At 42.3% G+C, this 13,326-nt stretch overlaps 1 protein-coding gene across 1 annotated transcript in view; it reads left to right on the forward strand.

Annotated features, from left to right (window-relative positions):
* The first annotated feature begins 3,540 nt into the window (after positions 1-3,540).
* The window catches only part of COL5A2 (collagen type V alpha 2 chain), a 111,733-nt gene continuing 101,947 nt past the window's right edge, over positions 3,541-13,326 (forward strand). Inside the window, exon 1 of the mRNA XM_069781917.1 lies at positions 3,541-3,848. Within this exon, the coding sequence (XP_069638018.1) occupies positions 3,749-3,848 (100 nt within the window). The 5' untranslated portion in view covers positions 3,541-3,748. The remainder of the gene's footprint in view (positions 3,849-13,326) is intronic.

Genomic DNA, 13,326 nt, shown 5'->3' on the forward strand with positions numbered 1-13,326 from the left:
CTAGTGTGAAACATGAAGCATTAGAAAGTGATCTTTTAATCGTCATATCACTTTTCCATCTCCTGGGAGTCAGAAATCAGCCACAAAGCTGAGACCATCCCGATTTCAAAGAATTTCCTGGTAGTAGAAAAGGTCTGGTTTTGTGTCCTGTGTTTCCAGATCTGTTGCTCTACTGAGATGGACTAGAGAAAGAGGAGAATATTCAGTCCTACCACTCCTGCAGTGGCTCTGTCTACTAAATTTAGCTTCATTGCATACTGTAAGCTTAATGTATAACAATGAGTAGACTGAAGGTGCATTGGAAGGGAATCAGCCCCAAGAGCTGGGGCCCTGGATTCTCCTCCCAAGGAATTTTCATTTTGTATGAGTTTTCCTTGGCACAGAAGAGAAATGAGCCCCCAAAAGTCTGTATCTGGCTCGGTTTCTACTGAATATATCACCTTAGGCTAGTTTGCTAAATTCCACATTCCTCTGTTCTTACAGAACCCTAAAAATGATGGAAAAAGTAAAAAACGGTTGGAGAGGAGTTGCTGCATAAATATACAGTATTATTCTATGCAATATTGGTTTCTCCCCTATTGAGAGGAGGAGGGGGAAGTGACACTGAGCATACTTGGAATTACTTATCTGCCCACTCTTAATTGCTTAGTCTGACTCTGTTTACAGTGGTACTAAAGAATTTCTCTCACTTGTATCCAATGTGATGCTATCAAATAGCTAAGGCCTAGAAGTTAATCTGTTTAAATGAAAAATGATAGACTTAATGAGTAGTTATGATGCTTGTAATAAAATTGAAAACCTCTTTAAATGCACATCCATGGTGAAAGGAACTATTTGTAAAGGGATTGATTCACTAAGCAAATTTACAACATTTTCTATTCTCTGTTGTTCATCTGTTTTGGTTATGTGGCATAACTTGTTGACAAGACCAAGGCAGAAATAGATTTGAAGGGCAGCTTTTAGATACTGCTGTAGGAATCTCTCCAAAGGAGAGACTAGACTTGAAATAGCAGAAGGTGTCTCTGAAAATCTCTCCAACTCCTCAGAAAAAAGTTCCATTGGAAATGGTAAAAGGGGTCCTTCTGATTTTTTTTTTTTTTTTATTTACACCCCCCCCCCCCCCCCCCCGCCCCACCAGTGAGCTATCAGCGGGGAAAAAAGTGACCGTAATTCAATATTGTTCTTGTTCTGGTGTTTTTCTCAGAGGCTATGAGATAATGATGGTAAGGCTCATTCTCATTCTTTCTGTGAATACACTAGGAATTTACCAACCTGTTGCAGACTTAAGACTTGGGAAATAAGTATGAGAACTTAATCTAATTTTCAAGACAAAGTTAGCAACTGTATAGGCGAGTTTTACCAGTGTGCGGCCGTTTCTGTGATGGAGTCTGAATTCCTTGTGGTTTCATTGTAGCTTTCCCCAGGCAGCATGGAGGACTTGGAGCTGTGAGTTCTCTGAGCAGTTGTCAGCTTTATTATAAGAAATTTCACATAAATCCCCTTCAGTTAGTAGCATCTAGTTCAGGAAAACCTACATTTCTGTCGTAATGGTTTTTCATCAACGAGCACAGGAGACTTTTCAAAACACTGTCCATATTCTCAGCCTTTCTCCTCTTAAATTATTAATATTAAATATTTCTGTATTTAATACTATAAGTGACAGGTTACCTCCAACTGTGGGAAAGCTTGTGTAGTGTGGTTTTTAAAATGTGTTATTTTCCTTTTCTAATGTATATACTGATTTTGCATTGTGTAATTTCATGTGATGATTTAGCAATGGTAGTGTGCTGGGTTACGGCTGTAAGCTTTCTTGTTTGCTGCTCTCTTAAAACTAATGTGCATATAGAACAGTGCAAATGGCAAAGGTCAGATATGGTTCTAAACTAGATATATGATCTAAAGCACCTGGTGTTTCTAGCCAGCATCGTGTAACATCAGCTTTCCAAGGGAGATCTCCTGGGGTTCTCCTGAAGTATGACATCTAAAATATATGACTGTTGAGACTAGCGAACCAGTGCAAGTACTCATGAACCTGTCAAAACAGAATTTCAACCTATGACTAGGCAGGTTAACAAATGTGAACTTTTGTTTTTCTAGTTCTGAGTTTCTCAACTGATACTTACCAATGATTATGATTGCTTTTCAAAATAAAATTGCAGCGGCTTGCACAGCTTCATTATTTCTGTTCTTTCTCATAGCTACCACTTTTGAGCAATAGGGACTGTGGGATATTATGCTCCTGCAGTGAAACCCTGTATGGGTTTAAGACTGCTGTGTCAAGACTGCTTGGTGCAAGAGAGCAGGGAATTTTTGATTTCGTTGTCTTTCAGCATATTCTTCTGTTAATCCCTGGTTTTGCTACTAGAGTAGGTATTGTAGTGCTACACCATTTTCTGGGTTACCTTTCCTCTTCTGGGTATGCTGCTCTTCTGAACAGACAGAAGAAAACTTCACAGGCTTTAGGATGCCGCATCACTGAAAAGCGCTAAATCATGCTGTGATAACCAGAGTGGGCTAGTGTTGCTAACCTGCACAAATCCAGGTGAAGAGATTTAATTCTCACTGCATCTGCTTCAAATGGGATTGTTCTCCAGCTGAAATGGCTAAACACAGATGAATCTATTTCCCTGCTGCAGGTATAGGCAGCCCCATTCTTAGCAAATGAAGGGATCAGTAATGGAGCTATGCAGACTGTGAACACTGTGGGAAGAAAAAAATCTAGCATCCTACTCCCAGTTGCAAGTGATCCACAAAAGAGAGATTTACTTAGTGCCCACGCTAGAATGCTAATTAAGGAGCATTGTTAAGGGCTTAATACTAGGCTGCGGCTTAGGTAGGTTTCCAGGACCAGAGGTGGAGATCCTTGGAGAAAAGCAGGTAATTGGATAGTTTGGATTGCCATTCTGGTGTTAGATGTGTAGAGCATCTTCCAGAGATACGTGATAGTCTTCCCAACTGGTAGGACAGTAAATATAGAGCATGCATTTGAGGAAAGATTATTCAGAAAAGAATTCATTTGAGAAAGATTATTCCCCTTTGAGGGGAAAGGTGGTTATTTACAGGTTCCTGAAACAAGCCACCTTGGTAGCTCTGTGGCCTCTCTCAAGGGACTGGAGTGGTGTTTGATAATGCAGCTGCAGCAAGGCAGGGGACAGTTATCAAGGGAGAGGAGGAAATCCTCCTCTCGGCAAGCTGGAAGGGATCAAGTTCACAATAAAGGAATCGGCTCCAAATGGGGCTATACCCTCCATTCCCAGGAAGCGTGGGCTGGGTGTGTTAAAAGCAGAGCTTTCTCTTCCTGGCAGCTTCTTACGGAGCTCTGCTTTGCTTTCTTAATAAATGGTCCTGAGGCAGCACATGCACTGCACAGCAGCAGGGAAATATCCCGTAAGTGTACTCCTAAAGAGAAAAGTTCAAGGAAGAGTGAAGCCAGCTCTGATTCGGTTATTTACCATCAATCAGACTGTTGCTTGGCAGGGAGTGGATGATTAGGAGCCTGAACGAGCTGAAAAGGGGCAGGAAGAGAAGTGGAGGCAGCATTCTTCCTATTTAAAGCTGCATCCCCTGAAAGGAGTGTTTGCAGACTGCGCTGGAGCTGGTGCTGAAAAAAAGAGGGCTCGCAGACTTTGTCCTGGAACTGATGCTGAAAGGCAGAAAGACTCCCCAGCTGGCTTCATGGTGCTAAAATAACCTTACGTTTCTGCACATTTTGCTGCCCGGGAGGATACATGCCTAATATCTAGGCGTGATGGCAATCTGGGTACAAACGAGAACTTTTTTCATCCTCGCTGCTTTATTAGGCCGATTTGTAACCGTAAAGGCGCAAGAAGAGGACGACTATGACGGTGGTGAGTTTCTCTCTCTCCCTCTAAAGAAAAAAAAAAAGACGACCATCACCCCCCCGTCTTTGTATGCGGTGCGCTTACTGTGCGGTTCGGCTAATAGGTGGAACGGAAAACCTCCGGGGTACGAGAGGAACGAGCCCGTGGCTTTTATACGCGGAGAAGGGGGCAGCGGGGTGTGCGCCGAGGGCTGCTGCCCCGAAGGCAGCTGCCCCGAAGGCAGCGGGCGGCTCCCCGAGCCGGGGTTTCGTTTCGCGGCGCTCGCTGCGGGCGCAGGGCGGGGGGACGGACGGACCGCCCGACCCCGGACGGACCGCCCGACCCCCGACAGACCTCGCCCGCCCGGCGCTGCCGCGGAGCGCTCGGGCTGAGCCCCGCTGCCCGGCGGGGCTGGAAGTTTGCAACAAAAGGAAGTGCCGGGGAGGGGGCTGAAGCCCGGCTGCGGGGCCGGAGGAGGGCAGCCGGGCCGGCCGAGCTGGGAGAAGGGAGGCGCAGGAGCCTCGCAGGGCGGAGTCGTTTGCGCTGAACTACCGCCGCTTTCTCGCATTCTTTGTCTTAGAGAAACGCCGAAACGTGGATTTCCCCTTTTCCTCCCCCCGCCCCTTTTCTTTTCCTCCTCCTTCCTCTCCTTCTCGGTCTCCTTCCCCCCGACCCCCGCCGGAGGGGCCGGCCGGCCGACCCCCGGGGCTGGCTGCGGTGGCACACCGCCGGCACGCCGCCCGCCCCCGGGCCGGCTTAGCCGGGCAGCGGCGGCTCGTCGCAAGCCCTGGGAGGGCTGGCAGGCTGCGTACCTGAACTCCTCAGGCTGCTTTCTGTCCGGTTTTGTCTGATACCATTTCAATGCCTGAGAGAGAGCGCGCGATGGTCAGGGGAAGGCGCGGGGACTGTGCTCTTTCGGCAGTCCGGATGGTGTCGCGCTGTAGGTTGGTTTCCTGAAACGTGAGAACGCTGCTTTTGGGACAGTAGGTAGCTGTTGTACTCCTGAACGTACTTCCTAGGCTTCTCGTGTGTAACGCTGGCTTCTTTTCCAAGCAGTGCGCAACAGAGGGACTAGCGCGTTGCCCTACGATAGTTCGCAATTATTTTGTTGCGTATTATCAAGAGTTTAGTTTTTCTTGAAACTAAACTTCTCTGGTAATACGCTGCGTTGCACAAGTGAGGAGGAGTCGAAGCCTGATGAATAAAACAGCGCAGTAATTCTGAAACTTTTCTTCTACAAAGCAAAATGAGACTGTCCTGACTATGCACGGCTGTGGAAGGAGTCCCATAGAGGGGGCACTTTGTATAATCTTGGGAGCATAATTCATGTGCTTACCATAAAGGGAGGCATATATTATGCATTTTTCAGTTGCATATAATACCAAAGAAAACACTTGTGAAAACATCGACTTCACTTTTTTGATATCCTTTTAGTAAAAATGATAGCTTTTTTGCTGTTAAAAAAAAAGGGAGGGGGGGCAAAATTTACATGAGATTTCTGTGGGGTTATTACGTGTCATTTACTAGTTTGTTGCTGTTATGGAAATTATGGGATGAGCCAGTAGCATAGCAACACCTTCTGTGATGTACTTCCCATACTCTGAGGACTGAGGAAACAGAGAGGTACGTGGTAAGTCAGAGAGCAAAATATATTGTAATAAATTAGTGACAGCTGTTTGCACTTACTTCACTTCTTTATCTTCCTGTTTGAAAATGTAATAGCTTTTGTCTACCATACACACAAGGAAGCTCCTTCTCCAATGTTCATTATATTACCCTCCCCCAAACTATTTGAGTGTGTTGTGAGAGATGGTGCACAGTGAGGAAGAAGGGGGAGTACATCCTACACAACAGTCTAGTTTAGTTGCATAAACAAAAGGTTTCAGTTTTTATGTAGTTCCTGATTGAAGCCCAGAAATACTGCAGAACGGGCAGCTTTTTACCCTTAGTTTGTCTTGGGTTTAGTACTTGTGCAGACGTCTAGCATCGGTGCACATTGTACTGCAGGTGATTTTTGTCTATACAGCTGCTTCCCTTCTCCCCATTCGGTTGGTCAAATGTGCCACTTGAAGATCGGTGTTGTAGTCAACAAATATTGGAGGTATCTGGGGAAGCAAGGAAGGTATTTCAGGAAGCTTAGATTAGATAAAACTATCAGACTTTTAGAAAGTACTTAAAACAGTGTTTTACCAGTCATTTTTCATGCCAGTCCTAGAAAAAATGAGAAAGATTAAATACTGGTTGTCAACTCAACCACAGTGGAAGAAAGAAATAGCTTTTGCAGAAGCATGTTACAGAATTTATCATGATAAGGGTGTGATAGGTAAGTTGAATATAATAAAACAGGTAAAATGGTTTAAAAAACTTAATGAAAGAACTGTAATATTTCTTCAAACCAAACATACGGCTTAACAATTTTTATTTTTTTTTTGGCACTTGCCATTGCTGTGCTTTTAAGTAGTGCCAGTTTCTATATTAACTTTTTCTCTTGGAGCCATTGCAGATTGATTGGTTTTGCTCAAGAACACTTGGCTGGTAGTGCTATATAGTATGTACACTTAAAACGCACATAAAAATGTGAAAAATAGATGCTTTCAAACCTGGTATGGTAAAATTGCTCATTTTGAGACTAGTTGTTTTAAATGTGCATACTTAGAAGTTATTTAGGAATAAAGTCAGCACTGCAAAATTCTAGAAAGACTGAAAGATCCTGGTTTTAATTTCTGTGTAGGGGCCCAGACTAGTTCAGAAATGCAGTAGGGCCGAAAAGTGCCCCGGAGATGGCTGAAATTATGTGCTGTTTAAGCACTGAATACTTGCAAGCCCTGAACCTTTGGTGTAGGGATTTCCACACAGTGTGTAATCTTTCCTCTTTCCTTAGGGCTCAGGATAAAAAAAAACACTGGCAGAAGCTGTGCATGCTTCTGGGATCCTTTCCTATCCACTTGTGAGTGTAAATGGGATTGCTTTCTTCAAAAAAGTTATTTAAGAAAACTAGAAACACACTGTCAGTGGAAAATATCTCGGTAAACTTGAATCAGAACTGAAATTGTGGGAATCACCTCCTTCAAGGGGATTTGTCTGTGCAAATTCCACGTGGGCATGGCAGTGAGGTCTGTTGCCACCATCTCCCATATTTCTCACCGCAATCCTACACTTGCCTTTAGGTTCTCATCAGTTTCTGCAACGCACACTTGCCTGTGAATTTTGTAGTGATTTATCCTTCCCTGACCCTCTGTTGTGGTGTCAGCCCTACTTCAGCTGAGATCAGTGTGAGCCCTGGTATTGATTTAAAAGTATCTAACTTGCCTTGTTCGACAGTGTGAGCTAGCAAACCCAAACAATGGTTGTTCCATTTGAATTCATGATTGTTGGGGTTTAACCCCAGGCGGCAACTGAGCCCCACACAGCCGGTTGCTCACTGCCCGCCCCCCCCACCCCCGGCTGGGATGGGGGAGAGAATCAGAAGGGTAAAAGTGAGAAAACTCATGGGTTGAGCTAAAGACAGTTTAACAGGTAAAGCAAAAGCTGTGCATGCAAGCAAAGCAAAACAAGGAATTCATTCACCACTTCCCATGGGCAGACAGGTGTTCAGCCATCTCCAGGAAAGCAGGGCTCCATCATGGGTAATGGTTATTTGGGAAGACAAACGCCATCACTCCAAACGTCCCCCCCTTCCTCCCTCTTCCCCCAGCTTTATACGCTGAGCATGATGCCGTATGGTCTGGGATATCCCTCTGGTCAGTTGGGGTCAGCTGTCCCAGCCGGGTCCCCTCCCAGATTCTCGTGTCTCCCCGGCCTCCTCACTGGTGGGGTGGGGTGAGAAGCAGAAGAGGCCTTGGCTCTGTGTGAGCAGTGCTCAGCAGTAACTAAAACATCCCTGTGTTACCAACACTGTTTTCAGCACAAATCCAAAACACAGCCCCTTACTCGCTACTGTGAAGAAAATTAACTCTATCCCAGCCAAAACCAGCACAATGATTCTTTTTGCCTTCTTCGAATTCTTGAGGTCTTTGCCTTTGTCTGGAAACCATGTGAAGGAGAGAGGAGAATGGACTGGCCTTAACAGAGACAGAAACAGCTCAGGTGGTTGAATGGGGGACTATTAAAGATGTCCATTATCCCCTCACTGACATTAGAGATGTTATCTTCAGTGAGAAAAGACGTTACTACATTGCACAGTCTCCTCACTGAGCAAGTGTTGGGAATATGATGGCAAGGGAAAGTCCGCTGTAGCTGTGAGGAGGTAAGAGAATTATTGAGTATTCATGCCAGATGTTTCTTTGGGGTTTATGGGTCTTTCATCTTTGTAAAGAATCCTCAGAGCTCTTAAGGAGAATGATATGAAAAGAAACAACCCCAACCCAAACCCTCTCTTGCTAATTCTCACAATTTTAGTGAGGATCTTATGATACTTGATTCCCCCCCCCCCCCAAAGTTCCAGATCCCCAGATCATTTACTTACCTGTGTACCTCTACTTTCTAAATGAGAAAGCGTGCATTTAGGTGTCTAGGTTTGTGGGTTTAATCATAGCAAACAACTCAAAAATAGAAGTGATTATAGCTCTAAACAAGCAGAAAATGAGAATCCATTATTTATAAAAAAAAAAAGTTACAGTTCTTTGGGGACTGACTCATGACTTCTGAATATTTGTGGTTGGCTCCCCTGCCTGTAAAAGTGTGGGAAGGAGACTCTATAGAGAAATTTCCACAAGAAGAGTCCTCGAGAAGATTCTTCCTGCTCAGACTGAGTAAACTTTTGCTCAAAATTATGGAATATGTAAAATTGAGGGTCATGTTAAGCTAGCCGCATTAGCTTGGTTTTTTTAGAAAATACTTTGTGGTTGAAGAATTGCATGCTGTGGTTGTTAGTGCAGGCATTTTTTTTTTGCCACAGTATTTACAAATATAGATTATTGCCATAGAAACCAAATGGTCATTTCATGCTGTCATTCACGTTTTGGCATGCTCACGCTTCATTCTTGGTGAAGTCCTTTCATCTTTGCAATTTGTTTCAATATGATAACATTCTGTCAGGTTGATTTGTTCGTGTAAAACATTGCAGGATTGGTCCTGTTTAACAATAATGTATATTAACATAAAAATAAGCCTTTTTCAATTTGTCAATTCTTTAGAAGTTTTCAGAAAAAATGAAAGTCCACCAAACCCCTGAACTGATTATAAATTTACCTAGCAAAACACGGCTTAGGAAGAGCATCTGGTGTTTAAGTAGTATTTACTCTTTCTATCTGGGTTAACTGGAAGTTACATGATTTTTCTGTGGGTAGAATTAGGACTGGTGAAGTCACCACATTACTTGGTTTTTGGTCTTTTGTGAGAAAAGAAACACAAGGATTCTTGTGTGCATGTGTGGGGAAGCAGAAATTCTGAAGGCAGACCTTCCTGAAACACTATGATCCTGTAAAAAACCCGAGCAGATGTTCATGGCCTGTGTGCAACTATTTTTCCATATACAGAGAAAGGCAACAAACTCAGTGCCAAAAAATTATGAAGTAATAATAAAAAATAGTCGAAATTCCAACTGGAGGCATGTGATCTATCCTTATATGTACACTGATTGTTTCACCCATGTTTGTCTTTGTGACCTTGCACATTTTTGTGTGTAAGGTCCTGGTGATATGAATTTTTTTCTCAAAAATTCTTCTTAGAAAGAATAAATCAAAGTGTCAATCCAATGGATTCTCAGCTGGGTCGGTGAAAAGAGACTGGGCTTGCACTTCAACTTATTTTTATAGTCAAAAGAACCTATTCTTAATCTAATGCACAGGGCAAACCCAAGTATCCTTTAGTGTAAAATGAATAAATTAATCAGATTAACTTGGAATTTCAGTTTTTGACAAAGGCTTCTTGCAGTTTGAACTTTCAGAGCACGAGGAAAGATTGTTGCACTTGATGCCTGAAATCTCAGACTGCAACAGACCCACCTTGTTAAACTGCCCTTTGAAAGCCCTGGTGAGACTGTCATGTGCAGAAGGTCAGGTATAATTTGATCTGGAATGTCTGATGCAATAATTCAAAGCATAATGAGAAGGGAATGAGGAAAATATGTTTCTTTCAGTACTATGAAGTAAGCGTTCTTCAGTTATTTAAGAAATCAGGTGCTTTCAAGCTAGAGAATAAATGGCTTATAAGTCACGTAACACTTTGAAGATGAGAAGTACCTCAGAGGTGATATTGTGTTCTGTTTACATCTTTAATCAATACATTATGTGTGTACAAATTATACCTTTTCTCCACACTTTTTGTCACTGATTGCATTCTATGATTTATGATTTTCCTGACTGAAATTCTGAGAAATTTGGAGTTAGTGCTGTTGCTGAACTACCAGAAAGGGTAAAACAGTGATACTGTCTATAGGAAGTGACACAACAACTTGTTCATATAAATTCTTGTTTTATAGGTTGATTTATGGTTATGAAAACAGTAGCATGCAGGAAGCTTTGGATGCTGATAAGCCCTCAGTGCTGTGGTAATTAAAATATCCAAACCGTTACTTACAATTATCTTTTCTGAGTAAGCAACGTACATTTTTCATAGCCTGCTGTGCTGTCTTTTATTCTTCTAGTGAGAAACAATTCCATTATTCCACTATCCGACCCATGTTTGCTGCGGAAAGGTCATGTGTTATGTAAGCACAAAGATTAAGGATGATTGTCAGAGGGCCAGCAGTGGGATGCTCTCTGTACAGGGAACCTCTATTCATGCAGACCCTTGGGATTCCATTTTTATTGGCTGCTGAAGATAGGTCTGGTCTTTGGAGAGCTGGTCTAAGGTTGTTCCTTGGCCATGCTGCTGCCAGCTGAAACTTGATTGGAGTTTTGGAGAATTTGTCTTTTTCTGTAGCACTGTGTAAATAACACAGTTGGGAGCATGATACAATGGAGTTGTTTTTATACTGAAAAACTTCCCTGTTTTTTGTGTCTTCACTAGTTCTCATTTATAGCCTTTGGAGTATGTAATGGTAACATGGGAGGACTAACGAATTAATTTGAATCTCTGTGCCCCTGTTCTTTGGATAATGTGGCTGAATAGAAACACAAGCAGCAGCTCTGATACTGCTGGCAGGAATTCAGAGTTTTGGACATGAACTCATTTAGAGTAGGAACAGAAGAGTAAACTGTTTTACTGAGCCCTGTTCCCTGCTGTGCAGTAGATGGCTGGCTGAGAAGGTCCATACAATATCTTCTCCAAATACTCTTTGGTCATGAAATGCTTGCCAGCATCCTTCAGCAAGCTGACCATCTGAAGTGAAGGATTAAAGGCACAATGACAGTGTAGTGCAGGAAGAGATTAAGGGAGATAAAAGGTATCATCATGACTCTGTCCTGGCCCAATTGCTCCAAGATTAATACTGCACATTAAAATGGTAACATAAATACAGGCTAAAAGCCAGGAAGAAACTGTTCCTCATTCGAGAAGAACTGTCACCTGTCCCTGGATAGCTGTATTACTACAGGTAACCTCAGAGGTTATGCCGAGGATTTTGTTTAAAACAGTCCTCTCTCTTCCAAGAAGTCATAGAAGACCTTTATTGATATTTAATCGCTTTCTAGTCTGAAGTCTCATGTGTCCTGTCCTGTTAAATGTCCCAGTAGATCAAGAAAAAATATTTAAAGAAAAAACTAAAGTAGAAGCAGCAAACAGAAGCTGTGCTTGCTTGATTGCCTGTTTTCCACCAAGCTTTTCACAAATATTTTCTACACAGGGTTCTGCCAAATCTTTTGATCTAATGAAAACGTGTTGTAATGCCATAGTGATTGCTATCCTATGATAATTGTTTTTGTCTCATTTTCTGTCTATCTTAAAGTGTGGGATTTTTTTCCCCTCAGCTGCAGTGCCTTAAGTTTTCCAAATACTGAACCTCCCATGTTCAGTAGCTGGATAACAGCATCCCATGTCATTGTTGAGAGAAATAATTGAAATCTTATTAGCAAGAGGAACTTCCTTTAGACTAGGAGACACTGGTTAGTTTTATTAGGCATAAGGATGATTTAGCCATCTTTAAGCCATCAGTGCTATTTTGGGCAAATCAAGTTACCCTGAATTGTGAACATTCAGTTGACCCAGATTATGAATTATAATTATTGTTACTTGTTAACATAATCAATAAACACGTATCTTTTTTAAAGTAAAGTATCATCTACCTTTGGATTTCTCACTTTCATTAATGATGAGCCTCCTGGTTGGAAAGATGTCATTGAGTAGCTGGGTCATCTCGCTCTTCCTCTAAGACTCCTGCAGGTTTCCTGAAATTCCTCTTCCTATCAGAAGATGAGAATATACTTTAATCTTCACATGTGTCCCAGTCCTAATGGTAGTGATGCTTTCCACAAGAAGTTAAGGTCAAGAAAGGAGAGCATTCCCTGTGGTAGCTGTGACCAGGCCCATGGAAACCTGCCCACTAAATCAACTGAAATGGAGATTAACCAGAGGGCTCCAGCTAGCAAAACACGTTGTAGTTCTGGGGTTGTCCTGGCTTAATGTTGCCTAACAGCATGGCTGCTGATACTGATCTGGCTGAAGGTGTCTTTAGTTGTCAGGTATTATTTCTACAAGGAAAGGTCATTTATTACAGTCCTGGAAAATTCATGATTTATTCATCAGGAAGTTTGAAAATCTATTAGACTTCAGGTCTTTGGAGATATGAACAGATCTTTCCAAAATATATTAGAGGTCGGACTTGCAGATGGCACTGCACCAACTCTGTGTCTCCTAAGGGAGAACTTTAGCATCATTCATTGTGTGTACTGTTGAATTATAATTTACATGGCTGTTGTTATAGGGGGAAGACATTGCAGGGTTCCCCCACCAATGATTTTAAAAGGTAATTGTTTGATGGCTTTATGCTGTGTTGATGTAAAAGCATTTGTCTGCTAGTAAAGCATTTGGTTCCCTGTCTTATGAAATCTTAAAGTTAGTATTGTCTTGAATGTTGCTGTTGTGAGTGGTGGGAAAATTAAAGATAGATATGTGATTAAGAGTAATGTATCTTTACTGTGGATGAAATCTCATCGTTTCACAGATGGTCTTCTGTAATCTAGATCAGGAAAGAAACAGGATGTTAATGAAACTTACAGATGATAAAGAGGAATGAAATACTTGCCATCTGCAAAAAAATGGGTAAAACATACAAAGAGGGGAGTTATCTCAGAAAAGCGTAGGCTGGAGTGATGATAACAACAACAGAGTTTGCATTGTGCTCTGTGATCAGAGGGAGCTAAAACTAAGGATGCCATTCTTTGTCACGTAGTAGGACTTGGTAAAGAAAAATATAGTCCTCATGATCCATTAGGCAGAAAAGCATAACGAAAAGAATGAGAAGCTTTTGTTCATCCTTCAGTGATCAAGTCCAATGTTGGCCTAAGTGGTAATTTGGGGGGGGGGGGGAAGATGGTAAAATGGAAATTTAGGGGACCTGGACTTGAATAGGACAGATATTCAGAGGATTGAATCTCTTTTATTCAAGGTTTTTGCTGTGTGCACA

Source organism: Haliaeetus albicilla, chromosome 4, assembly GCF_947461875.1.
Source record: "Haliaeetus albicilla chromosome 4, bHalAlb1.1, whole genome shotgun sequence".
NCBI lineage: Eukaryota > Metazoa > Chordata > Aves > Accipitriformes > Accipitridae > Haliaeetus > Haliaeetus albicilla.